We start from the raw sequence: 24,339 nt of genomic DNA, 5'->3' as shown, positions 1-24,339 counted from the left end.
GTTTTGCCACCGTTTGCTGCTGCATGAGGGCTGCTGCATGAGGGCTGCTGTACGAGGGCTGTTGCACTGCCGTTGCTGAGCTTTGAGTCAAGAAGCGCGCTGCCCGTGCTGATGTTGCCGATGCGGTTGGGGAGTAGGAGTTGACAGCAGGTTGATCACTGCGAACGGCGTAAGCGGAGGAGATGGTGACTTGGTCTACTTCAACAGCAAGGAGGAGATGCGGGAGACCTGTGGCGGTGCCGGTGTCTGCGACGTCGTTTGGATTTGCAGCTGGGTGTGCAATGGTGTTGAGGATGGCGGAGAAGCATGATGAAGCTTGAGGTAGTTGGTGGATGCTGAGGAGGAGGGCTGAGCTCAGAAGAGCAGCTGTCTCGAGATCCACAAGATCACTAGAGCTCCGGCGAGATCTACCAATTCCTAGCCACAGGACGGAGATGATGTAGCAGAGGAGCTTGGAGCTTGACGCAGCCGTGGAGGGAGAAGACGAAGGAGTGGAGTTCGTGGTGCATGCAGGAAGTTTCGGACTTGAAGTGGACGAGGGCACGACGGGGCGTTGGTCTGAGTCCGCCGCCGCTGCTTGCAACTCAGCTTGCTCCTCCAACTTCATTCAGCCTCCATGGCTAGTTTGAAAAACCTGAGTGAAGTCGAGTGCTTGCCAGCAGCCTCAGACAGCTTAATCTCCTGCAGCCAGTAAGATGGCGAGGCAAAAACGTTGAACTTCTTCCGGCATGTTGGTCTAGAAACATCAGAAGAAGCGGTGGAGTCACTTCTCACAGACCTCCTTGATCTAGCCTCGGAAATCAGAGTGATGTTACCACCAAGTTTCGGAGCTGGGGTAGTGGATGAGCTTGTACGCTCGGTCTTGGAGGGTCTTGTCGGTGTCAACAAAGAAGAAGCCGAGCCTGGTGCAGCTTCTGGGGACTTGAGCTGGGATGGGTCTTCTTCTTCAGCTTAGTGGGCATCGTACCTTTGGCAGAGCTTCTAGGATATGCGACTAAGTGCTAGCTTGTTTTGGATAGTATTAAGTTCTCTTAACTTTGTCCAAGGCTAATTCTTGAGTTTTTCATTGTTGTGGTGATATTTATATCGCCAACTGGATTAGGATTTCAAAGAATTTTGTCCGAATATATATTATTTTGATGAACTAAATTTTCTGAGGTTACCACCATCCTAGTTTAGAGTCCTGGCACTGCTGCTGCAACAAAGTACTGTTCTGTTGACACAAAATGTTGCTAGGGCTGTCCATTGGGGCCATAGATTTAGACGCAATATTATTTGATCAACGGTCATGATCAATAGTATAATTTAGTGGATGATGATATGGGTTTTTTTTAATAGAAGTATATTTTCCCTTGCATCACCTGACAATTGGGAAGTATATTTTAAGATTTTTTTAGTTATCCTCAATAAGTTAACTTCTTCCCTAGAATAATTTGTGTATCTCATTTTATTTTCCATAAAGAAGAGCGTTTACTGGTTCCTTCTGTTTTCTATTGAAAATGTAAAGCTAATACTTGGATTGGTTCTTGGGACCATTTTCTGACCTAACTCCATTCAGTTGTATAATTTCTCTTTGGAAACTGTTTCAGGAAGGAGTCGGGGGTGAAGATGAATCCGATGAGGAAGAGGCTCCTGAGATAACTCAGTGGGAAGCAATTGGCTGGCTTGCTGTTCTAATTGTCTGGGTATCTGTTTTGTCTGGATACCTTGTTGATGCTATCCAGGTAACACTTGCTTCGTATACTAGCCCACTGTGCTCCGGGTGCGTAGTTTCTGAGCTGCTATTGTGCTGACCTTTTCCACTTCCATTTTCTGTGTCAGATTGTGAAGCACATTTTTCATTCTTGTTTAATGGTAATTTGGCCTCGGTTTTGTGTAACTGTTTGATAAGCTAATGTATTTACTGTTTCCCAGGGAGCGTCTGACTCATTCAACATGCCTGTAGCATTTATCAGTGTTCAACTACTACCAATTGTAGGAAATGCTGCAGAGCATGCAAGTGCTATCATGTTTGCCATGAAGGACAAGCTTGTGAGTGCTTTGAATCGAAGATTTGTAAACCTCAATTTATAGATTCCGTTTATTTTATTGACGGAATTAATCTTTCCGCAGGATATCACACTTGGAGGTGCAATTGGATCATCTACACAAATATCCATGTTTGTGGTAAGGACTTGAATAGCTCGCTAATGAGTTCTCTCTGCAGAACTTTGGCATATGATAGAACGTCTATGAACCATCGCAAACCTCTGTTGGACTTGCTTGCTATAGTTTCTCTACTGAGTTGATTACATTTCAGAACGGAAAATAGGTAATAATTTTTGTATTCTTGACAATTGTAGATACCCTTCTGCGTCGTCGTTGGGTGGATCATGGGACAGCCAATGGACTTGAATTTTCAACTGTTTGAGACTGCCACACTTTTTATTAGTGTTTGGGACGTCAAACTACTTTAAAGGCTTGATGCTTATTCTGTGCTATCTCATAGTTGCAGCCAGTTTTTTTGTACACGTCGATCCTTCGGAAGGTGAGTCACAAGAAACTTACTGAGTTATACACTTTCACAAGTGTTGTTACCCGTGAAAAGTTATCTTCATATGCAAGGGCATTACGGGCCTAAACAAACATAAGGATCTCTTTTCAATTGGTTTAGTTTGTGACATGCCCCTAATTTCTGGCACACGGTTGAAGCCACAATTGATGGAAACTAACGCATCGTGCACACGATCCATCAAGTTTCGATTGTGTCAAATCAAGCCTTGCACCCTTTTTATCGTATTAGTTCTTTCCTGAATACATAGCACACACAAGCGATATCAGACGGTATATGTGAAAGTACACGGTTAAAAGACATGCTGAGTGCTTTTTCTGTTACTGTATCTGCTTTTCCTAGTTGTCGAAACTGAATCGCTAACACATCAGTTACATTATTGACTCGATATTCAGTTAACATATTTGTTCTCAAGTATCTGTTTTTGGGGTTCGTTGCAGATGGTAATTAAACTAACCATTGGAGTCGTGGCGTAGAATGTAACAATCTACGTAGTATCTTCGATTTTTCGTGCAAAAAGGTGGTAGGAGATATGCAGGAAGCTACTCTTCCACCAATCGTCAAGCCATGTGATCCGTTCAATATGTTTTATTTTTTGTTCTTGATCATGTGATGGAAAGTCCATGTGATCTCCCAGAGCATCAAAAGTTTGGAAACTTGTTCAGCTTTGTATAACAGAGCAGTTTGATTCTCTTCAAAAGCATGAGCATTCAGCTGTAACCCCTTGTTTTTCACTTTTGCTATAGCTTTTCACAAAATGACTCCTCTTTGTCAAATTTGGTCCTTGATATTAGGTTTTCCTTCTATCCCCATAAGATTCAGTCTAATCCACCTTTTTCAAGATAGTTTCGTTACTGACTAAGAGAGATTTTAAACCACTCGAATCTACGGAGAAAAAATTGAATTTGGATGCAAGAAGGCTAGCACGCTGCTCATTAGCAAATGTCAAATCAACTCTTGAAAAGAAAATTCTAAACTCATAGAGTATAATTAACAGAGTTGAGAGTTTGAAAACTACAGGCATAACCAAGTTAATAAAAGCAATTTATTTTCTCTCACTTAAGTTTGAATTTTTTTTCAGTAGTTTAGATTATATTGTAAATCTCTTTGAAAAAAAGGAGTTTCATAAAATAAAATGTTGGAAATTTAGAGTAGAAATTTTATTGTCCTACATTGGTCACTACCAAAATGTTCCTTCACTTTATAAAGTCTTGTCCCTTATAGATAGTGATTGGTGTGATGGACCATGGAGAATAAAATTGAGCTTAACCTTGGGGTTGGGCTTTGGGGTGTACTAAGTAATTGATAATTAATATATATAATTAATCTTGGGTTCTAAAAATTAAATTTTTTAATTTTTAATTTTTTATTAATTTCGAATTTAATTATTTATCTATTTTTTATCAACAAACTCATCTTTTCAGATGAAGTCTGAAGGAATGAAAGAACGCAGAGCAAAGCACCCCTCTGAGAAGATGGCTTTCAACAGACGCATCCCATTTACCTGTTGCGAACAGACATGATCCTATTATATATACATCCATCTGTATGACATTTAGAACATAGAAAAAATCAAAATCTTCTTCTACAATCCCAAACATTCTTACTGAGAGAACCACATCGAAATTCTCCAGAAGTCAAATTTTCCGATGCTGGAATTCTGACTTTGATCGTTGAATCCTGGTGAAACAGACAACCATAGAATTACAAATACAGAGTAGGGACGAAATTTTTGTTTCAAGAACATTGCGGTACGCAAACCTCGATCTTCAAGTTGTTTGTTTAATATTTTTGTTTTGTTCATACTCTGTTAATTTATCTATTCGCATTTATTATTTATTAACATATATAAATTATCATTGATTGTTGATATATATCCAACAAAAAATACCAGCAATCGACGCCTCTTCTGCTTGTTCACTTCGAATAATGCAAAAATTCAACAATTCTATGCGAATTCCTTCTTTTTTCCTTCATGTTTTTACTGGGACGACTTATTTTTTGGCTAAAAAAAGGATTATTTTTAATAAATGAATGTATCATAAAGAGTTGTGCTGGGAAAGATTTCACAGCTTTTCCAATAATAATAAAAAGATTTCACAGCTTTTATCAGTAGGTGGTGCAACTCGAACTCAAACTACGAGAAATTTTTTATAGGATTGATTGACTCGAACAACTTTTTAAATAGAATTATTTAATTACATGGACCTAACTGCGAGGTTGCTGCAAAAAGTAACAAAATTTATGTTTTCGTAATTACTAAATTATTCATGTTTTTTATTTTTGTTTAGTTTTGGTGAGAGGGTTAAAATGGTAATTTTTAGAGTTATGATTGACAACCAAGTTTCTATTAATAGGTAGTTTAGATATGTACAAAATCAAACATACTAAGATTGAAAATAAGCATACCAATAAAAAATGTGTACAACATTAAACGTAATAAAACTAAATATAAATATATCATTCAACAATGTGTACAACAACAAATGCACCTGACGATTGTGTACACATAATACAATCGTTTTGTTGAATACATGGATAATTTTATTTGGGAGGAGATGTGGGTTCAATCTTCAAGTTTAGCAATTACATCAGTACAAAAGTGGAACTCACTGTTACCATGTCATCACTTAACGGCAAACTCCACATATTTTCTAATAAGGTTTTGAACCAGCCTTAGAGACCTTTTTTCTTTAAAGAAAGTCCCGTTTTAATGATTTACAGAAATTTGAGTTTTGTTCAATTCTTTATGTATGACATTGAAATGAAGTAATAGTAAATATATGAGATTGAAATAGTTTAAAGATGTATGAGATTGCAATTGCACATAAACCTGAATGTGTAAAATGTAATTCACCCTTAATTTTTTTTCACATGAATTATAATTGGAGGGTTACAATCATCTTTTTATGTAATTTTAGTTGACAAAGGGTTTTCTATTAATTATTATAGACATATGTACAAGATCAAACGTACTAAAATTAAGAATAAGCATAGCAATAAACAATGTGTACAAAATTAAATGTAATAAAACTGAAAATAAACATACCATTCAACTATGTGTACAACAACGAAGGCACCCGACGATAGTATACTGTGTCAAAGACAAAGACAAGTTAAAAAAAAAAAAAAAAAAAAAAAAAAAAACTAAAAAAACTAAAAAAAGAATAATAATTTGACCAATAAAAAGTTGACCGAAGAAAATGCTATTAAGTGAAAAGATTTTATTGTTCTGTTGAATACATGGATAATTTTATATAGGGGGTCATTAAATCTTCATTCACCAAGTGAAGATACGCACCAGTTTCTCGGTGCTCTATAAAAAGGAAGCATTTCTTTCATTAAGAACTCATCTCAACTCAACATATTCTCCCTTAGCTTGTAACTGATTTCTTTGATCTTAGTTTTTGAGTTTCGAGCTATGGATGCAGTGGCTACTCAAACAACCATGGAGACCACGAAAGTAACAAGCATCAAACCGCTTGCTGAATCCCCTGCTTTCAGCTCTCTTCCTTCTGCATGTATGTTCAATGGAGACCCCAGTGACGAAGCAGATCCTAACGATCCTGAACTCACAATTCCTGTAGTTGATATGTCTCTTCTCACATCGGGGTCTCCTGATCAACGGTCTGCTTCATTTTAAGCATAAAACCATATATTAATTATTCTGAAAATGAAAGTTTCCCCCTTAAAACTTATTTTCTCTCACTTAAAACCCATCCTCTTTATTTTTTTCAGACATAAACCCCATTTACTAGAGTCCAACCAAGCAAATTTCCTTAACAAGCTTGGTATGTCAGTTTTTATAATTCTCGTGTTCCTAAAATACCCTCATAGAGTGTAACATGGGTTAGATTTGACTTATAATTAATAATAAATTTTTCATTTTATTATTTTCAATGCAATTAAATGTCAATTAACCTATTATTTGATTAGGCTTTTTTTTCTCAAATTTTTTTACCAAAAATTGTTTTATTATGAAACTAGCTTACCTTATTAGCATGCAATACATAATATAAATAAAAAAAATATTATGGTGTTTTACGTTGAGACATGGACAAAAATAATTTCTGTCAAAAAAATTATACAAAATAATGGTTGTATTTTTTTCTTTCCATAGAAAATAACAAGGAGTGAAGCCCGCGCGATGCTGCAGGTTTCAAAACTGTCTTAAACGTGTAAAAAGTAGGACATATATACGTGAGAAAATATGTGCCAAAGAGTAGGGTTATATACATATATTACATGAGAAAATTGAGGATGTTGATATGGCACAATTAGAGAGCGCTATTTACATTCTTATATTACATGACAAAAAGTAGTATAGTTATTTAAAACAAAGACTCTGGCTTATCACTTGCAACCATGTTTCCAATTGCTCCATTTCTTGTGATTTCTTAATTTTTGTTCTCTAATCAAGGGAAATTACAAAAATCATATTGAAAACCCCTATCGAAGCACATTAATAATCTAACTAATGAATGTGATTCGAGAAATAAACCTTGTTAAAGTGCAATCGATCAGATCTCGCCCTTGCATTGTTGGTTCCAACACAGCACTCTGTACACAAAATCCCAAAAAAAAAAAATCAATAAGTAAACTACTTAATAGATTAATGTAGGCAGATGTGAATTTGAATGGCTTAAAACTCAATAGGTAACCTACTTAACAAACCAAATTGAATGGCTTAAAACTCAAAAATTGCGAAATTTTATAGAAAAGTTTCGATCAGACTTTATTTCTAAAACATACCTCTGTTCTTCCTCAGGCTGCGGAACAACTCCTCCACCAAACCTCCACCAAAACTGATTTAAAGCATCTGTTTCGTGCCTAATCATTATGAGTCAATTTGGAGATTTGATAAAAGATCTCAGAAGTTAAATGAATAATTCAGATAAAAAAAAATCATATCAAAAGAACCCAAACTTCAAAAGAAAAATTGTTCTAAATCCTGCAAATTTAAACGAAGAATTCTAAAAAAAAGGTAAATCGATCTGATAAAGACATGAGTAAATTAATTTCATAAATATGAAATCATAAGCATGTGTGACATGCCCCGATCCCGATATTCCCCAAATACTAGGATAAGCACGTGCTGGTCGACATCCAAGGGTGACGAAAGCCATTCATTGAATGTAAATGCTGAGAATAAGGAGTAAATAAGACTTATAAATATAAAAGACTAATGAATATGCATTTCAGGAACGTGTTCAGAGCATACAACTAACCAGAATACTAAAAGAAATAATATAAAAATTGAATGAACAAGGAATAGGCCCTACACCGAGAGGATTCGAAGATGCCAATGCGGAAGTGCTTTGATGCCGGGATTGTATGCCTCGATTCTAAGTCCTGAAGGGGGTGCAAAACAAACGTGAGTGGACCAAGTTGATATAGATATAATAAAACAGTTATCAACATACTAACCCCCAGGTTTTATGAAAACACATATATATCATGATAAACATAGGTTTTTCGAAACCTATCATGTCGTGCAATATCTCAAATCATAACTCATATATAATAATCACTAGTGAATTGTCTGATAACCCCCAGGCCCCATGTCAGCTCCCCGTCTCTGAGCAGACAGTCAGAGGAAAATACACTTCAAGCCTTATGCCGGCTCCCCGTCCCTATGCTAAATAGCCAGAAGAAACACACTCCAGGCCCTATGCCAACACCAAACTGTCGTCTGGGAATGACCGAAATCTATCCCTACGTCCCGTAGCGGAAATGACCTCTAGGTAAATACAAACCCATTGAACATATATATATTGAAAAACAACTTCATAATATAAAGTCATTCATCATCTATACTATAAAGAGGTGTTCTAAACATGTTCTAAATATCATATCGTCATCCATCAGATATTCTATAAGAACACGAGTTATAGGTAAAATATTAATAATTCAAACTAGCCCCAATAAGCATATTATCTCATAAAGTACTTCATAAAACATAAGTATTAAATCATTCTTTTCATGTATGCATTTCTATTATTAAAACATGCTTTTGAAGGGTCAAAGTCAAAGTCAACGCTGACCGTTGACTGGTCAACGTCAAAGTCAACTCTGACAGTTGACTGAGTCAACAGTCAAAGTCAACTGGTCAGAGGTCAAAGTCAGACTTGGGCTTGAATTGGGTTGGGCCGAAAGGGCCTTAGGGGTTTTAGGTTGGATTAAAGGTTAATGGGTTTTAGGAAATGGCTGAAAGCCCACCTTCTAAATGGCCTAAGGCCTTAATTTCTAAAACAGAAATTAATTAAAAACCTTAAAAAGGTTTTAGGTTGGACTAGAGGGCTACGAGCCCTAATCCTAATGGCCCGAAGGCCTTTTGGGTCTTAACAATTAACAATTAAATAAAACAACTAAAATTAAACTGGGCTAGGGTTTTGGGCTTGACTCCCCACACGGGCCTAAGGCCCGCTTGCCTTGGAACCGGCCTACACGGCCTGGCCTCGCCGGGAACGAACATCGGAGCTTCTACAGCTCCGGCCGACTGCAAACAGGGGTTTTAGACCCCGATCTAGGTACCAAACGAAAGTACAAGACGAGGGGAGTATTTTTATACCTTCCTTTCACCTTGGAACGGCCGGAGATGGCCGGAATCTCCCTTGACACCCACGGTTCGCTAGAGAAGGATGTGTTTACACCCGAGTTCGATTTCGTCCTAAAACCTCCAAAATCACACATAAAAACTTAATTTAAAACTCATTCTCACAAGATTCAATGACGAAATAGAAGATTTGAGGCTTACCTAACCGGAAGATAGAAAAACTCACCGGAGTTCCTTTTTGGGTTTCTGGGTTCGTCGCACGGGAAAGAAGAAAGAGAGCATGACGAGATTGATGATGGTGATGGGTGTCTTCCTCTAGCAGGTGCGATGGTGTGCGTGTATGTGTGTGGTTTCACAGTGCAGAGAAGAGAGAGAGATGAGGGAGAGACAGAAAAGACAGGAAGAGGAAGAAGGAGATGAGGTTCACGGGGAGGGGGGAACAGAGAGATAAGTGAGGAGTGAAGGGGGGTGCTACCACGTGGTAGCTTGAGAAAGAAAAGGAATCCAGTGTTTTAATTTCTTATTGGTAGCCAAAATAGGACCAAATTGATAGATTCAAAACATTTCGGGGATAATTACATAAATATGTTTTTATAAATGGGGGTGGTGTTACAGTGTGATTCCAAATACTACTGTTGGTATGAACAGTAAATTAATTTATGAGTAAATTGATTTCGATTAGCTTTAAAACTCAACCATTGCACACAAAATTCACAACCTAAGCAAATTTGAGGGTGTAGAGTAAGAATATCACCTTCGTGGGACCCAAAAGGTCGAAAAGGCCTGAAACCGGTAGGAGAAAACTCAGATCTTTGTCGGAAAAACCCACCACGAGCTGGGTTTATGGAACTCCTCAGTCTAGGGGCAAATTCGAGCATGCAAAACTCGAATGTTTTTGTTGGGACTCTCCTAAGTTGAATATATTGAGATAACACTTTGAAAGAATAGATGCAAAGTTGCAAATACACACACACAGGCGCACAAAACCTTAGACAATCCCTCCAGCTTAAAGGCATTCATATGCAGATTATATAGTTTCCTTCAAATATATATGAATATAAATATATGAATTAATCAACCTTCTTCTCTCTTATGAATGCTTATTCTACTTATCATTGATATATATAAGTTCAGGCGTTCTCCTCACTATGTCCTCAAATGTGGATTGGCTGATTTTCAATTCAACTGATGCAAAAAGTACTATATATGTTTTGAGTTTATCAACGTAAAGATGTAAATAGTACTACATATATCAAACTGGTATGATGTATGCACTACGAATCATACATTTATTACGTAGATGATTTGTCCTAAAACAATAACAACCTCAAACAACTAAAGTTTAGAGAACGAACTCTGAGTATCAGAGTACTTGACTCATCTCACTCTTTGCATAAAACATTTAAAAAACCAAATGCCAATTATTAAAATGGAAAAATCAAGTACCTGACATCTTATCTAGACATTCAAGATGGTAAACAATATTTTTGAACACCCACTCTAAATATGACAACTATTAGCAACCCTCAACCTTGTAACCTGAATCAAACTGGTTTCAAATAAACCAATGGAAAACCAAAATATCAATGTTTGGGAAGTAACCTTATTTGAAATACCATTAAAAAAAGAGAGTATACTTTTAGGCAAATATTGTTCAAAAACAGAAATATAATTCATGATACCTGCCAAAAGGAAAATACCTCTCGATTACATTTCTTTCCTTCACAGTTCACAGACTTTCTCCTTGACAAAGTCCTAAGATAAAACCAAAAAGGAAAATCGGTCACAACTGATGCAATTTATCAATAAAAAATCACCGGAAAAAACAGAACCCAGATTCCACAATAAGCAAAATGTAAGGAAAAAAGTGGATTTATTGAAGATTTTGAAATCCTACAGACACAAAGGTGAGAGAAAATCCTTCAAATAGTTGCTTTGTTTCAACATGACCATTACTTTATATGGCTGGAGACGATTGGTGGTAAGTTCACACAAAATTTGTAGATTAAACCACAATTACAATTGAAAAACAACGATATGGGATCACATTGATCATAAATTATTATCTGCAACTCAAAAAATAAATAGAGAGAAATTATTATCTGCAACTTAAAAATAAAAAGAGAGATAGAAACTTGCCGGAAAAACGAAAACCCTCGCCAAAAGGAAGACGATTGGTGGCAAAGAGGAGGTCCGATTCGCAATAGATGCAAAATTACAGATATATGCACACACACACACAAAACCTTAGACAATCCCTCCAGCTTAAGGGCATTCATATGCAAATTATACAGTTTCCTTCAATTCATCTTAAAATGAACTAATACTGCACATGCAATACCTTAACGTATCTCCTAAGAGTGAGAGAAGTTGTTTCCAGGTAACGGAGAGGCCCAATTCGCCGGCAATCGGCAGGAATTAGGTCGCTGGAAAATATGTATGAAACCCTAACTATTGGTTACACGAAAACAACGACAAAATTGGCGAGAGCTTGACTAAGAAGAGTGAGAAGGATGGGTTGGTAGTGGTTCAGAGGAGTGTAGTGGTCGTTTTACAGTAGTCGTGGTGAGTCGCGCGCGGAAAGGAAGAGGAAGGCAGGAGGATATATAAACAGTGGCAAACTTGAAATAACAGAAACTTAGAGAGGGTAAAACCGGAACAACACTGTGCTTATGAACAGTGTTTCAAGGCAAAATGTGTTTTAGTATATATTGAATTTACCTATCTATATGTTAGTACCCACTTAGAATAGAAATCCTGTAAAAATAATTTACCTACCCCATAGGTATGATATTGCAAAGAAAAAATGTATATGCTTACTTTGGATATTATAAGTAATAATATGACAGTATTATTTGTATAGGTAAATTAATAAGTAGATTGGTAAATTAGTATGTACTACAAAAATGCAGATAAATTAGCTTGTAACAAAAGAATGTATGTAAATTAGTGATTTTTTTTTTAAATATAGGTAAATAGTTTGTATCAAAAGAATGTAGGTCAATTAGTTTGTATCAAAAGAATGTAGGTAAATTAGTGAATTTTTAAAATATAGGTAAATAGTTTGTAATACGTGGATTTAAAACAGGAGCTAAATTGCTCATTGCTAGCATAATTGAAGGTGAGTAATAATAATATTTATTGACATATTTAGGTCATTGTGGCATATGTTGTAAATATTTTATAAGGATATGTCATTCATTTGCCAACATGGTAGACTATTTGAATTTTGGATTTTATTTGGATGTTTAATATGAGGTGGGTTTTTGTCTAGACAATATTAGGTAGTTACAAGGGCCTATATCTAAACAACTCATTAATTATTATTTCAGGAGTGATGTTAAAACTGACATACTTGCTAATGAAATCACACACTTACTGAGATAGTCTACCCAACATTTTTGTTTATTTTTAGTACAACGATATATTAACACTAAGGCATAGATTGTGGGCTAAGCCACATAATGTTTCATCCATAATAATTTGAAATCTAACTCGTCATCTACGTGAGTCAAGCGAAAGACTTCTCACTTAAGAGAAATAAAACACCACGAGACCTTAGTGTTAAGTGGCACCCTAAGTTAACCCTAAAGCATTATTGTTATTTCAGTTAATGAAGCATTATTGTTATTTACTTCTATGTCCGTAGGTACGTAGTAATTAGTTTTCTATACATAAAACTAATACTTAACTAATCATCATGGTTGGCAGGCCATTAACCACGAAGTACCACCGAGCTTAATGAAGGCGATGATCGATGCATGCCATGGATTTTTCACTCTCCCAGACGAAGAAAGGGAGGAGTTCAAATCTAGTAACGATGTGCTAGAGATGTTCAATTGCGGGACAAGTTATAATCTTGACTTGGATAAATTACTTATGTGGAGGGATTTCTTCAACGCCAGAGTACATCCTGAGTTTTATGCCCTAAGCAAACCGGCTGGCGTCAGTGAGGTCTCATTGAAGTTTAGCCGGAAAACAAGACAAGTAGCATTGGAGATAACAAGTGCAATAGCAGAAAGCTTGGGATTGGATCCCAGCTACATACATCATGCCATGAACACGGATCGTGGATTTGAAATCCTCGCCGCAAACTATTATCCGCCTTGCCCGCAGACAGAAAGCGCAATCGGCCTTCCCCGTCATACTGATTCTGGCCTGTTCACTCTCCTAATCCAGAACGAGATGAATGGCCTCCAGGTCGAACACAACGGAAAGTGGGCCACTATTGATGTCCCTCCCAACTGTTTCTTTGTTAACCTTGCAGACCAAATGGACATTCTAACTAACGGCAAGTACAAGAGCTTGATCCATCGGGCCACCTTGAACAACAAAGCTACAAGGATCTCTGTTGTCTTTTCGCATGGACCATCTGCGGACACAGTTATCGCACCGGCGCCGGAGTTGCTGGAAAAACACGGCCAAGCTCCCAAATATATTGGAATGAACTATATAGAATACATGAAAATTCAACTGAGCGGCAAGAGCTACCAGAAGTCAACCTTAGATCACATGCAATACGAGCATGCAGGCTGATCAGTTGAAAAGCTTTTATAGAGGCCCGAATTATTAAGATGCAACTTTCATTTTCGTTTGTTACGTAAAATAAAAGTAAAAACTAAAAAACCTAAAATTCGAACAAGGTGTCATGTGTTGAAGAATAAAATAGGAATAATTTGGTGTTGTGTTTATTTCCTACCTTTAGGAGGAAGTAATATTTAGATTCCCTTGTCCTTGTGGATTTAGGTTTTCTTGTATAATATGATTGATTTTAGGGACACTTTGTATCCGGTCCTTAGTTGGTAGAGATCTTTGATTGAAATCCTGTTGTTTTTTATCTTTTGATCAAAGTTCCTGAAATTGTCCACATTAGCATTTTACTGTTAATATATTTCCATGTCATATTTCTTTTTATTTTACTAAAATAGTTCATTATTGTATTCTTTTTTTATTCCCACTGTGTTTTTATTTCACGACTCTTACGCCTCCAACGCCTCTTTTGCTTGCCGAACTGAATTCACGCATCCGTTCCACCAAATAATCACGCTATTTTCTTCAGTTTCTTATTTTCGTAACTACAAATTCCACTATAATCTCACACCCATTTTCAAATTCATCATTATTATCTTTGATATGAATCCTCAAATTCAATTTTCGGCAAGATTTGAGTCAAAATCATATTTTTTTCAAGGAGTATTCGAATGAGCGCAATTTTTTGAAGGGGGACTTGCAGACCCAACGACCCTCACAAGCTAAAATTCGAGGTATTGTTCCATTTTTTGAAATTACACCCATACTGATTGATGCTATAATCTTTGTACCATATTTACGAGAACGTAGTATCGTTCACAATTGATTTTGTATATATTAATGAATATTTTACGATTTTTTTGGTCATGTATTGGGGAACTTCAATGATTTCTGCATGTACCTTATGGTTTTGCAGTGTTTTTCTAGTGTATACCAAGTGTTTGTCGAAATGTTTGAATGAGAATTTTTTGCATATGAAAATTTTCCATGCATAGTAAGTGTTTATAAAAATGCTTGAAAAGTTTTTTTTTTTTTTCTCCCTTTGTGGTGCTTAAACAACTATTGGGTGGGGTGCAATTCAATTGCATTGTATTCCATGTTTTACAGTGGTCCTTGCAAATATGGGTTTTTTAGCCCATATTTTGAGAGTGTAGAACAGTAGGCAAGGATACAAACTAGTTGGTTGGGGGTACAATGCAATATTTGTTTAGTTGGGGCAGTAGATGGCGTGGATATATTCTCAATGTTGGGAGTATGAATTCTTTTTAGTAACATTGACAAGCAGGGTACAAACTAGGTGGCATGGGGTAGAATTCAATATTTGTAGAGTTGTAGTTATCATTGTATGAGGGGTACATTCTCAATGTTGGGAGTATGAATTCTTTTTACTAACATTGACAAGTAGGGGCACAAACTAAGTGGCATGGGGGTACAATTCAATTGCATTAGAGTTGCAGCTAGCATTGTATGCAGGGGTACATTCTCAATGTTGGGAGTATAAATTCTTTGTACTAACATTAACAAGCAAAGGTACAAACTAGGTGGCATGGGGTACAATTCAATTGCATTAGAGTTGCAGCTAGCATTGTATGCAGGGGTACATTCTCAATGTTGGGAGTATGAATTCTTTTTACTAACATTAACAAGCAGATACTAGGTGGCATGGGGTACAATCCAAAGCCAATTGTGAAAACGATACTACACTACTTGTAAATATGGGTTCGAAAATTATAACACTAAGAATCCACCATTGCGGACAAATCAGTATAAATGAACTATGGGTGCAAATTCAAAAAATGAAAAGAAAAAAAACCTCGAATTTTAGCTCGGAATTGTCATTGATTCTTCAAGTTACTCTACAAAAAACTGTGCTCGCTCGAACGCTTGCAGATAAAATATGACTTCGATTCAAATCTTGGCCAAACTTGAATTTGAAGCATCATATCAAAGATAATAATGATGGATTTGAAAAACTTAGTGAGATTATTGTGGAATTTGCAGTTACGAAAATAAAAAAGGGAAGAATCAAGTGAGCGGGATTATTTGGTGGAATGGATGCGTCATATTCAGTTTGGTAAGCATAGGAGGCATTTGAGGCATAACAGTCGTGGAATAAAAACGCTGCCTCAAATAAAAAAAAGCACTAATTAACTATTTCAATAAAAATAAAAATAAAAAGCTGACATGGAAATATGCTGATAATAAAATGTTGATGTGTACAAACTTTAAGGACCTTGATCAAAAAGTAAAAAATAACAAGGTTTTAATCAAAGAATATCAATAATTAAGGACTGGAGCCTAATTTCTCCTTGATTTTATTTCATGTTTTTGAGTTAATCCTTGTATCTTAATTTTCTATAATTTCCTCTTTATAAAGAAGAATAAAAATTACGAGTGTGTGTGAGATTATAAGAAACTTATCAAATTTTGTTGGGAATTGTTATTAAAACTCCAAAAATCTCATTCTACACTCCAAACTTTCTATATTAGGAAAGAAAAATACACTAGTGAGGAGTGTAAAATGAGATTTTTGGAGTGCCAATAACACTTCCCTTTCTTTTATAAATAATTTACCCACTTTTAAAATAATTTTCCACTCTTAGATGTTAGCATTTGTGCATCATTGACTTTTTTTTGCACTTAATCTTATTATTGAAAAAAAATAAAATCTTACATATGGATCGGATTTGTGGCAACATAAAAAAGACGCTAGTTTTAACACAAGTCTTAAACCATTAGATTTATTCACTTTGAATTGTTGAGATATAATATGATATTCCACTTCGTTTTTATTATTTAAATAACGGTTAAGTCTGGATAATTACCTAACTTGTTAGGGGTAATTCCGAATTGATCCTAACCTTTTAGAACTTTCCAAATAACTACCAATGCTTTGAAAAGTGGACATTTGTTAAGTTCAGTCGCGTTAAGTGATCATGTGGACAGTTATTAAAGTGGGTTTTTACTCTCAAGTCGTCTTGGAGTTTTGAATTTCCAAATGAACGCAGCTTAACTAAGCAAATTTACGACTTAACTAAAAAGAGTCAATTTGGAGAATTAAAGCTCCAAAGACTACGATTAGTAGGGACAAACTTTAGTATTTGTCCACCTCATCATTTAATGCTAGAAAAATTATCACTTAATGTTGGTAAAGTCATCACTTAACACTGGCGACCTAACGAATGTCTAATTTATAAAACGTTAGGCAGATCTTTAAAACCTTTTAAAAGGTTGAGACTAATTTAAAATCACTCTAAAATGTTAGGTAGTTATTCGTACTTAACCTTTTGAATAAGTATGCATTAGAAGCAAATAACGTTTGAATTAAGATTTGGTATTCTGTTTTTCATTGATTCTCTCTCAATCTCTTTCTTCTCCCCTTAATTTTCGTTTCTCTACATATCTTACACTCTAACATTCTTCTTCGTGCGCCTGTGATAACCATGCATGAATTTTTTTATTAAGATGGGCTGGGACAAAAGATTATTCATATGTTGTGCAGTGTATTAATTTAATCAATGATAATTTTGTTAAGCTGCAGCCTGCATGATGCAGTTCACGTAGAAACTGCAGCAGAAAGGAAAAAGGGGAATACAATCCGCAAGCTAAGAAAAGAGAAACTGTAGGAAGCTAACTCAATGGGGAAAAATTCTATTCAAACTTCATTACTCAACTTCTCAAATACACCTTATTTAAACTTGAAAATGACACTTGAAATAGTAAATAAGAAGGAAAAAGGAAGAACCAACTTCTAGGTACAACTATTAAGTGCAATAATCTTGGAACTTGATGGGTATTTTATTCTTCCTCTTTGGACGCTCCTCGGAAGTATCAGGTTTTTCGTTTACCGACAATTCATAATTGAGACCCAAGGATGGCTCTTCAGCTGGTCCTCCATCACTGCAGGTCTGTTGGAACAAAAAAAAAAAGAATCCTCTTGTTATAACCATATCCATTAAAACAGATCTAACCTGGAAATGTGCCAACCAAGCTCCCTGATCACCCGGTTTCACCTTAACGTCGGTTTCTCGAAGCGAAAATAGTAGTGGAACATGGATAGCTCGAAGAGACGCAAGATGTCCGTGATATTTCCGACTAAGTGCATTCGCCACCACATTGGCATGTCCGGGATGAAATTCGATCATGCAGTTATAATCAGTGATGAGCTTCATCCATCTTCTCTGTCTCAAGTTTAATCTATATGCGTAAAGATATATTTGAGGCTCTTATAATCAGTGAAGATTCGGCACTTCTCACAGTACAAGTAATGTCTCCAGATCTTCAAAGCGAACACTACTGCACCGAGTTCCAAATCATGAGTGGGATAGTTTCTCTCATGCGTCTTGAGCTGCCTGGAAGCATAAACAATGACTCTCTCATGCTGCATCAATACACAACCCAGACCTAAATATCCAGATATGGATAGGTTGTACGACTGCTCAAGTCCCCCTGAATACATCGGTAACCTACGCCAAACGACTTCCAGAATTGGCCATGATAGTCATTCCACCGGAATAGACTTAGCCAACTGAAGGATTCAATTCTACGGGATCCCGGGTCTCTAAACTGAAGAGACGCTAAGTGCAGGACCCATTCCCTTGAAAGAATTCGAGTGACAAGATGGTTCATCCTCGACATGCAAATCTTCATGAGTGGCTTAATTTCAAAGTGTTGCAATACTATTTAAGCGACATGCAGGATCAAAGCTATTACTCGGAAGGATATGGTTTCTGATAAGCGACTTCGCCTACACCTCACACTAAATAATGCCTCCGAGAACCAGGGATGACGCTTGAAGTGGTCACGCGGGTCGTTTGCTTCTGTAAGTAAGACACCCGGCCGACGACCCTACGACTACAAGCCCAAGGTAGCTCGTAAGTTGAGACTTACACCTACTATGACTACGTGGACTTGCCTGCTTACTTACAAGCAGCACTTCCAATCGACGATCTATGGTTTAAGTTTTGATGGGACAAAGTCGAGTGTCACGACTATAGCAGCTACGCGGACCTCCTCTGCTTCTTACGAGAAGCATAAGTCCGGCTGACGACTCTATAAGTCAAAAATCTCGCAACGCACCCCAGGAGAGCCAAAGCTCAATAAGCCACTAAAGTTGAGTGTCATGACTATAGCAGCTACGCGGACCTCTTCTGCTTCCTACGAGAAGCATGAGTCCGACTGACAGTTCTCTAAGTCAAAAATCTCGCAACATGCCCTGGGAGGGCAAAAGCTCTAAAAGCCTAAAATGACTACATGAGTCAACTGCTCCATCAAAATAGCCAACTCAACTGCCTATCCTACAATAAAGTTTTGCAAAACGCCTCAAGCAAGCAAGGCTCCTGAAACCCCGAAGCTGAAACTAAAACCTAAGTGACAAACTGAGATCAAATGCTTCATTCAAGTAGCTCACCCAACCGCCCGTCCTACGGTAAAGTTTCACAAAAGACATGGCGAAATAAAAGGATGAAGCAAAGACAAGGAAAACTATTTATTAAATTTCTAGCAAATTGATAAACCAGCTCGAAGGCCAACAAAGTTCAAGCAAGGCGGAACAAAAAGGAAAAAGAAAAAACTTCTAAGTTTAAGCAAAAAGATTACTCTTTAGCAGCTTGCACAACCACTGGTTCCTCGACTGCCACGCCTTCAGCAGCCGTCCACTCCCAGCAACTAAAGTTTCCATCAGCTCATCCTCAGCCGCCCCTGCCTGGACTGCTTAACCTTTAGCTGCTCCACTAAAGGCAACCTCAAATGAGGAATCAAGCAGATCAACTGGAGAAATGGAAAAAGTCTCAAAGTCCTTCTCGGAAAACTCATAATCCGATGACCTGCCCTGATGATGGTCTACATAGCCAAGCTTGTAGAAATTGGCCTGACAATAAGCAAGCACCACTTCATGACCAACTTTCTCATTCTTCAGCTGCGCATTCTCCTCAACAAGCCTAGTGTGAGCACTCTATAGCTCATCCAGCTCATTTTTCAGGTTTTCGCTAACAAATAGCACACCTTCCAGATCCACTTCTTAAACTCAAGCTTACTGGCAATCTCTTTGAGAAGAGACACTTCAACATGCATGAAGATAAGCTCATCGTCCTTGGCAAAACAAGCAGCTCGTAGCTCCAAATTGACACGCTCAAGGTCCTCGACCACTAAAGAAACACGACTGATTTCCTTCTCTACAGCTTCCAACATTGCATGAGTCGCTCTAAGCCTAGCATTTAAATGAGCGACCTCCTCATGAGCGATCTCCAACTGCAAAGAAGTGGGGGCAGAGACATCAGACCGCTTCAAAACAACGAGTTCAGATTTGAGCTTCTCGATGTTTTCAGCAGCTGAGCCACCAGCGCCACTTCGGCCTCCTTAACACACTTAACATCTTCATGATCAACACGCATAGACTCAGCTGCCAGGATCAAAGTCTTATACATTATAGAAATCAGGGATGACCTTCTTAATTAGGCAGGACTCTTCGAAAAAAAAGTCTGAGCGGACGACAACTTTCCCAACACTGTCTACAAACTTAGCACATGCATCAACGTCCTCAAGCAGGTCAGCGTTCAGTAGTGCACAAACCTCAAGAAACTCTCCAGCATCAGACTCGATGGATTTCTCACAACTGCCCGTGCGAGTAGATTTCCCCTTCTCAGCAGACGAGTCAGCTACGACAGAATGAGAAGCAGGCCCAAGTGTCACTTTAGCAGCATACGCTCTTCATAGCGGTGAGCCTCTCAAAAGCCAATCTAGACTTAGCTCCTGACGGACACTTCGATACAAACCTGGACACCGGAGGCACCACCAAACTCTTCCATTGGGCAAGTCTCTCAGCAATGGATATGGTCACCTTTGGAGCAGCAGGTTGTTGGAAATATGCCCTGAAAGTCAATCTTTGGAAAAAACCTTTCAGGACAAATGAATCGATGTATGCATGACTCTTATACATCAAATGGCAAAGATACTAATTAGGACTATCTCAATAAACGATATATGTCCTTATTAATGAATCCATGGACAATGGATCGATTGAAGAAGTAATCTAATGATGTTAGACTACAGAGACCTTCTTCACATAACCATTATGTCCAAAAAGGTTCCTGGTCATTGGATTGTCGGAGGGACACTGACAATGCTTAGACCGGTACATACTGTGTCCACTTCAAATGGAAGAATGAAAAGTCTCATCCCATTTGTGTAGTGACACTAAAGACAAGTATGTAGGTGCTCATTAAGGGAATGAGTTCACTGAACACAATCGAACGAGAGTACTTGCATGGAGGTCTACTCACATGTCAAGCAAGTAACTCTAATGGTTGGAATAATGTAAGTAGTCATTTGACCTGAGGCATCGTCGTTGTCTTGTGGCTAAGTACTTAATCTTTGATTATGTCAAAGTCACCCCATTCGCGGATGTCCACGGCATAATTGGGGTTAAGCCACTTAGTCATGAAGGCAAGTGAATGCGCAACAAGGAATCTCTAATCCTCGATTAGAGAGGAAGAATACTCTAAGATATGATTCGGGAATCTTCGGCCGAAGTATCGAGCGTAATAAAGGAAAGCGTTCCTATACGACTCAAATGAATCATATAAGAAGGAATAATCACATTAGGGGTTTGACATAATATATCCATATCCTAGTAATGTGATTGAGAGTATTGTTTTAGAGAAGGATCGAATTACATTGTAATTCCAACTGAATAGGTTCTCCGAACAACTTCTACATTAGCTTGGGTAGCTATGACATATGGTTAGATGTCACTCATAACTTGTGAGTTCTTCTAGATGATTAAATGTAGTCATCAAAGAAGAAAGGTGAATTAAAAGGAAGTTTTTAATTCACTAAGTGATTGGATTAAATATAATCAATTGGATTGATGTCAATCACCTCACTGCCTTGCTAATTAGAACCTAAAATGATTGTACACCGATACACTCTTGTAGTGAGTAATTAATGGATGATGGAAATAATTAATTGGATTAATTAAGTGTTGTGATTAATTTAGAAAGTCTAAAGAAATCATAATAGCGATAAAAGATCGTTTTGGGCTTAAAGAAACGTTTGGGTTTAATTGGGCCCATTGGGCCTAAACCATTGGGCTTTTATTCAAGAATTGGATGACTAGAAATAAATAAAAGCCCAAAGCCCAAACCAACACAAAGGGGCCGGCCCTTGCAAGTGGAGAGGGAGAGATATTTAGTCAAGTTGTTGACTAGGTTTCTTTTTGTCTATATAAGGAACTTTATAGAGTTTTAATCCTTAGGGTTTTTGTGTGTTTTAAAACAACAAAGAGGCTAAAGAAAACATCTCTCTAAAACCACAAAGGCCGGCCACCTAGAGGGTGAATTAGCTAACAATCTTTCACCCTTTTGGTTATTCCTCCATCCATCTCACTACACTAGTGGGTGTGGATATTTAGAGGTCTTCTCCTTTGGAGACTAAAGGAGAACCTTGGAGCACTCTTACTAACAAAGTGGAGGAGGCAAGGAGGGAGGCTAGGCTCAAGGACTTCAAGGAGCAAAGGACTTGGAGGTGGTCCATCCTTGGTCTAAAATCAAGATCAAGAGGTATAGATCTATACCTTCACTTTATTCCTAACTTAAATGTTTTAGATGCATTATATATAAACCTATGAACCTTGAAGGGGATTTGCATGACTATAGCTTTGATATTATTTGATAAATTGCTTCCCTTGCTCATGTATATAAATTTTGAATTGTATATGCATGCTAGTCATTTAGAAATCCCATGTGTTAAACTCGTAATTTTCCCTTCACAGGTTTCACAAGCTCAGGCTCAAAGGTCATATTCGCCCCCTTGGGGGAAGTTAAATCAATGACAAGCTTCTCGGCAGCAGACGAGCTCCCACGAGCAATAAAAGAAGTCATTGGATTCTTCTTAACCGAAGGCTCACAAGCAGGTAAGGAAAACCTCTTATTTCCACCACCATTGGCAGCAGGCTCTATAGCAGCGATCGGGCGAGCCAATGCCTCATCTTTTATCTCTTCCATTAGGGTCAGGCCACATTTTTCCCTACGAAAAGGGCTGAGTAGCCAGCGTTACTCACAGTACTCAGCAGGAATGCACAAGACGACGTACATTTTCTTCATATATGTCAAAGTCCTTGAAGTTGAGCCAAACTCCGATTCTATGCAAAGTAAGAAAAACGATCAATAAATTGAAGTCATGGAGCAGCTCAACAAAAATTCAAGCAGGACAAGAATGAAGCAGTTCACTTACCACTGATAAAGGTAGTCGGGACACACAGCTCAGAAGAAGAGTCAAACTCCCACTCTCCGCTCACCTCCAAGGTGTCTCTCGTTCAGCCATGATTGCCTTTGCTAGAAGCATCAATAGCTTATGGTGAGACCTCAGCTGCCCCACACCTTCCTTGTGGTCGATCTCAAAGCAGTACCAGAACTCATTTATGGTCAAGCCAAGATCAAAACACCTACTCAAGTTCGAGAACCCTATCATCGCATGAAATGCATTTGGGGAACATTGAGCAAGCGCACATTTCATGGAGCAAATCACCTCCTGGAAAAGATGAGGCATGAGGGAATGCCCGCATTTCCTTCCCCTCTTTCTTCCGCGCCCAATGCGCCCTAAGGCAGGCCTAGGCCTCTTGGCCCAGGTCGCGCATGTAAGAGAGCCAGCCCACGCCGGTCTCTCTTCCTTTCTTCTTACCCGCATTGGCCCATGCCCAGCAGCCTTGAAGACCCGGCCCAAGCCAGTCTTCCCACGCCCCGGTGCGCCAACCTCCTTGGCCCGAGCTGAGCCGCCTACCTGGCCCACGCCAGCCAACCCATGCCGCGCCACCAAGCAACCCCAAGGCTCCCATGCCGTGTGTTACCCACACCCATAACCCCAGCCAAGCCAATTTTTCAAGTCCCAAGACTCCCCAAAAAATTCAAGAAGAAGAAAATTCAATTTTTTCTTACCTTGGTGTGGCACAGAGAAGAAGAACAGTGAGAAACGACTCTTTGCAAGGGCAAGAAAAGAATAACGCTAGGGGAGGGGGAATAAAAAATTTCCTCTGACTTCTCTTTCTTGTTGGAATAATGATTGTTCTCCAAATTTATTTAATCCCCTGCTTAAGGCAGAGTTAAATAGGTATTGGAAATAATTATTTTCCTTTTCCTAGAAGAAGTCTATCTTCAAATCAAGGAAGAAGATCAAGTTCAAATTGGGTAACAACTTTAAAAGCCCAAGCAGCTTGAGATTTCTACGCCTTATGCCATTTCCATGCATACATCACAGTAGGTGTGGGGGCATTTGTGGAGCCTAAAATAATCCCAAAAATTCTAGAGGCGACACATGGACTTTTACTCAAGAAAGACAAGATTTCCCTCAATAAATGGGCAGGCTTCTCAAATTCTCCCACGTGCAACTCACATCCCTGAAGGACTCATCAGCTTAACACAACTGCCCACAACTCACCTGCCCATGGCAAGGAATTAAAGATAATTATTAATTACCCAAATCCTATCTTTAATACATTCCTAATTGAAGATTGACTTCAATCAAGTAAGTAATCCTAATTTAAATCAATTAAGGATTATTACCCTATTATCTCAAGATATTATCTCCTATTAAATATCTTGGGAATATTTAGAGAATATTTCTCCATTAAACCATATATGGCCGGCCCTAGCCCTATAAATACCCCATATTCTACCAATGTTGGGGAGCTTTTTGCAACCCTAAAAAG

General features: G+C 38.0%; 2 protein-coding genes across 2 annotated transcripts; both read left to right on the top strand.

The window, feature by feature from the left end:
- Positions 1–808: 808 nt before the first annotated feature.
- LOC126633805 (vacuolar cation/proton exchanger 2-like) lies at positions 809–4,074 on the top strand. Its single transcript, XM_050304359.1, has 9 exons — positions 809–936; positions 1,047–1,074; positions 1,590–1,724; positions 1,915–2,031; positions 2,113–2,166; positions 2,343–2,432; positions 2,802–2,876; positions 2,992–2,994; positions 3,976–4,074. The coding sequence occupies exons 1-9, from the start codon at positions 809–811 to the stop codon at positions 4,072–4,074; spliced, it is 729 nt and encodes a 242-aa protein (XP_050160316.1).
- A 1,898-nt stretch (positions 4,075–5,972) lies between these two features.
- Positions 5,973–13,643, top strand: LOC126633804 (2-oxoglutarate-dependent dioxygenase 19-like). Its single transcript, XM_050304358.1, has 3 exons — positions 5,973–6,182; positions 8,807–8,830; positions 12,819–13,643. Exons 1-3 carry the CDS (start codon positions 5,973–5,975, stop codon positions 13,641–13,643), a joined length of 1,059 nt encoding a protein of 352 aa, XP_050160315.1.
- Positions 13,644–24,339: the final 10,696 nt, after the last annotated feature.

The sequence above is a fragment of the Malus sylvestris genome, chromosome 9 (assembly GCF_916048215.2).
Source record: "Malus sylvestris chromosome 9, drMalSylv7.2, whole genome shotgun sequence".
Classification (NCBI taxonomy): domain Eukaryota; kingdom Viridiplantae; phylum Streptophyta; class Magnoliopsida; order Rosales; family Rosaceae; genus Malus; species Malus sylvestris.
The sequence above is the reverse complement of the archived record's forward strand: the minus strand, read 5'-3'. Positions and strand labels throughout refer to the sequence as shown.

Excerpts from the sequence above, each read along its gene's own strand:
- LOC126633805 (XM_050304359.1), top strand. The coding sequence starts at position 809 with ATGTTACCACCAAGTTTCGGAGCTGGGGTAGTGGATGAGCTTGTACGC. Across the intron at positions 1,725-1,914 it reads ACCTTGTTGATGCTATCCAG|GGAGCGTCTGACTCATTCAA; the intron begins GTAACACTTGCT and ends ACTGTTTCCCAG. Across the intron at positions 2,032-2,112 it reads TTGCCATGAAGGACAAGCTT|GATATCACACTTGGAGGTGC; the intron begins GTGAGTGCTTTG and ends ATCTTTCCGCAG.
- LOC126633804 (XM_050304358.1), top strand. The coding sequence starts at position 5,973 with ATGGATGCAGTGGCTACTCAAACAACCATGGAGACCACGAAAGTAACA. Across the intron at positions 6,183-8,806 it reads GGTCTCCTGATCAACGGTCT|AAATTAATTAAAAACCTTAA; the intron begins GCTTCATTTTAA and ends TTTCTAAAACAG. Across the intron at positions 8,831-12,818 it reads TAATTAAAAACCTTAAAAAG|GCCATTAACCACGAAGTACC; the intron begins GTTTTAGGTTGG and ends CATGGTTGGCAG.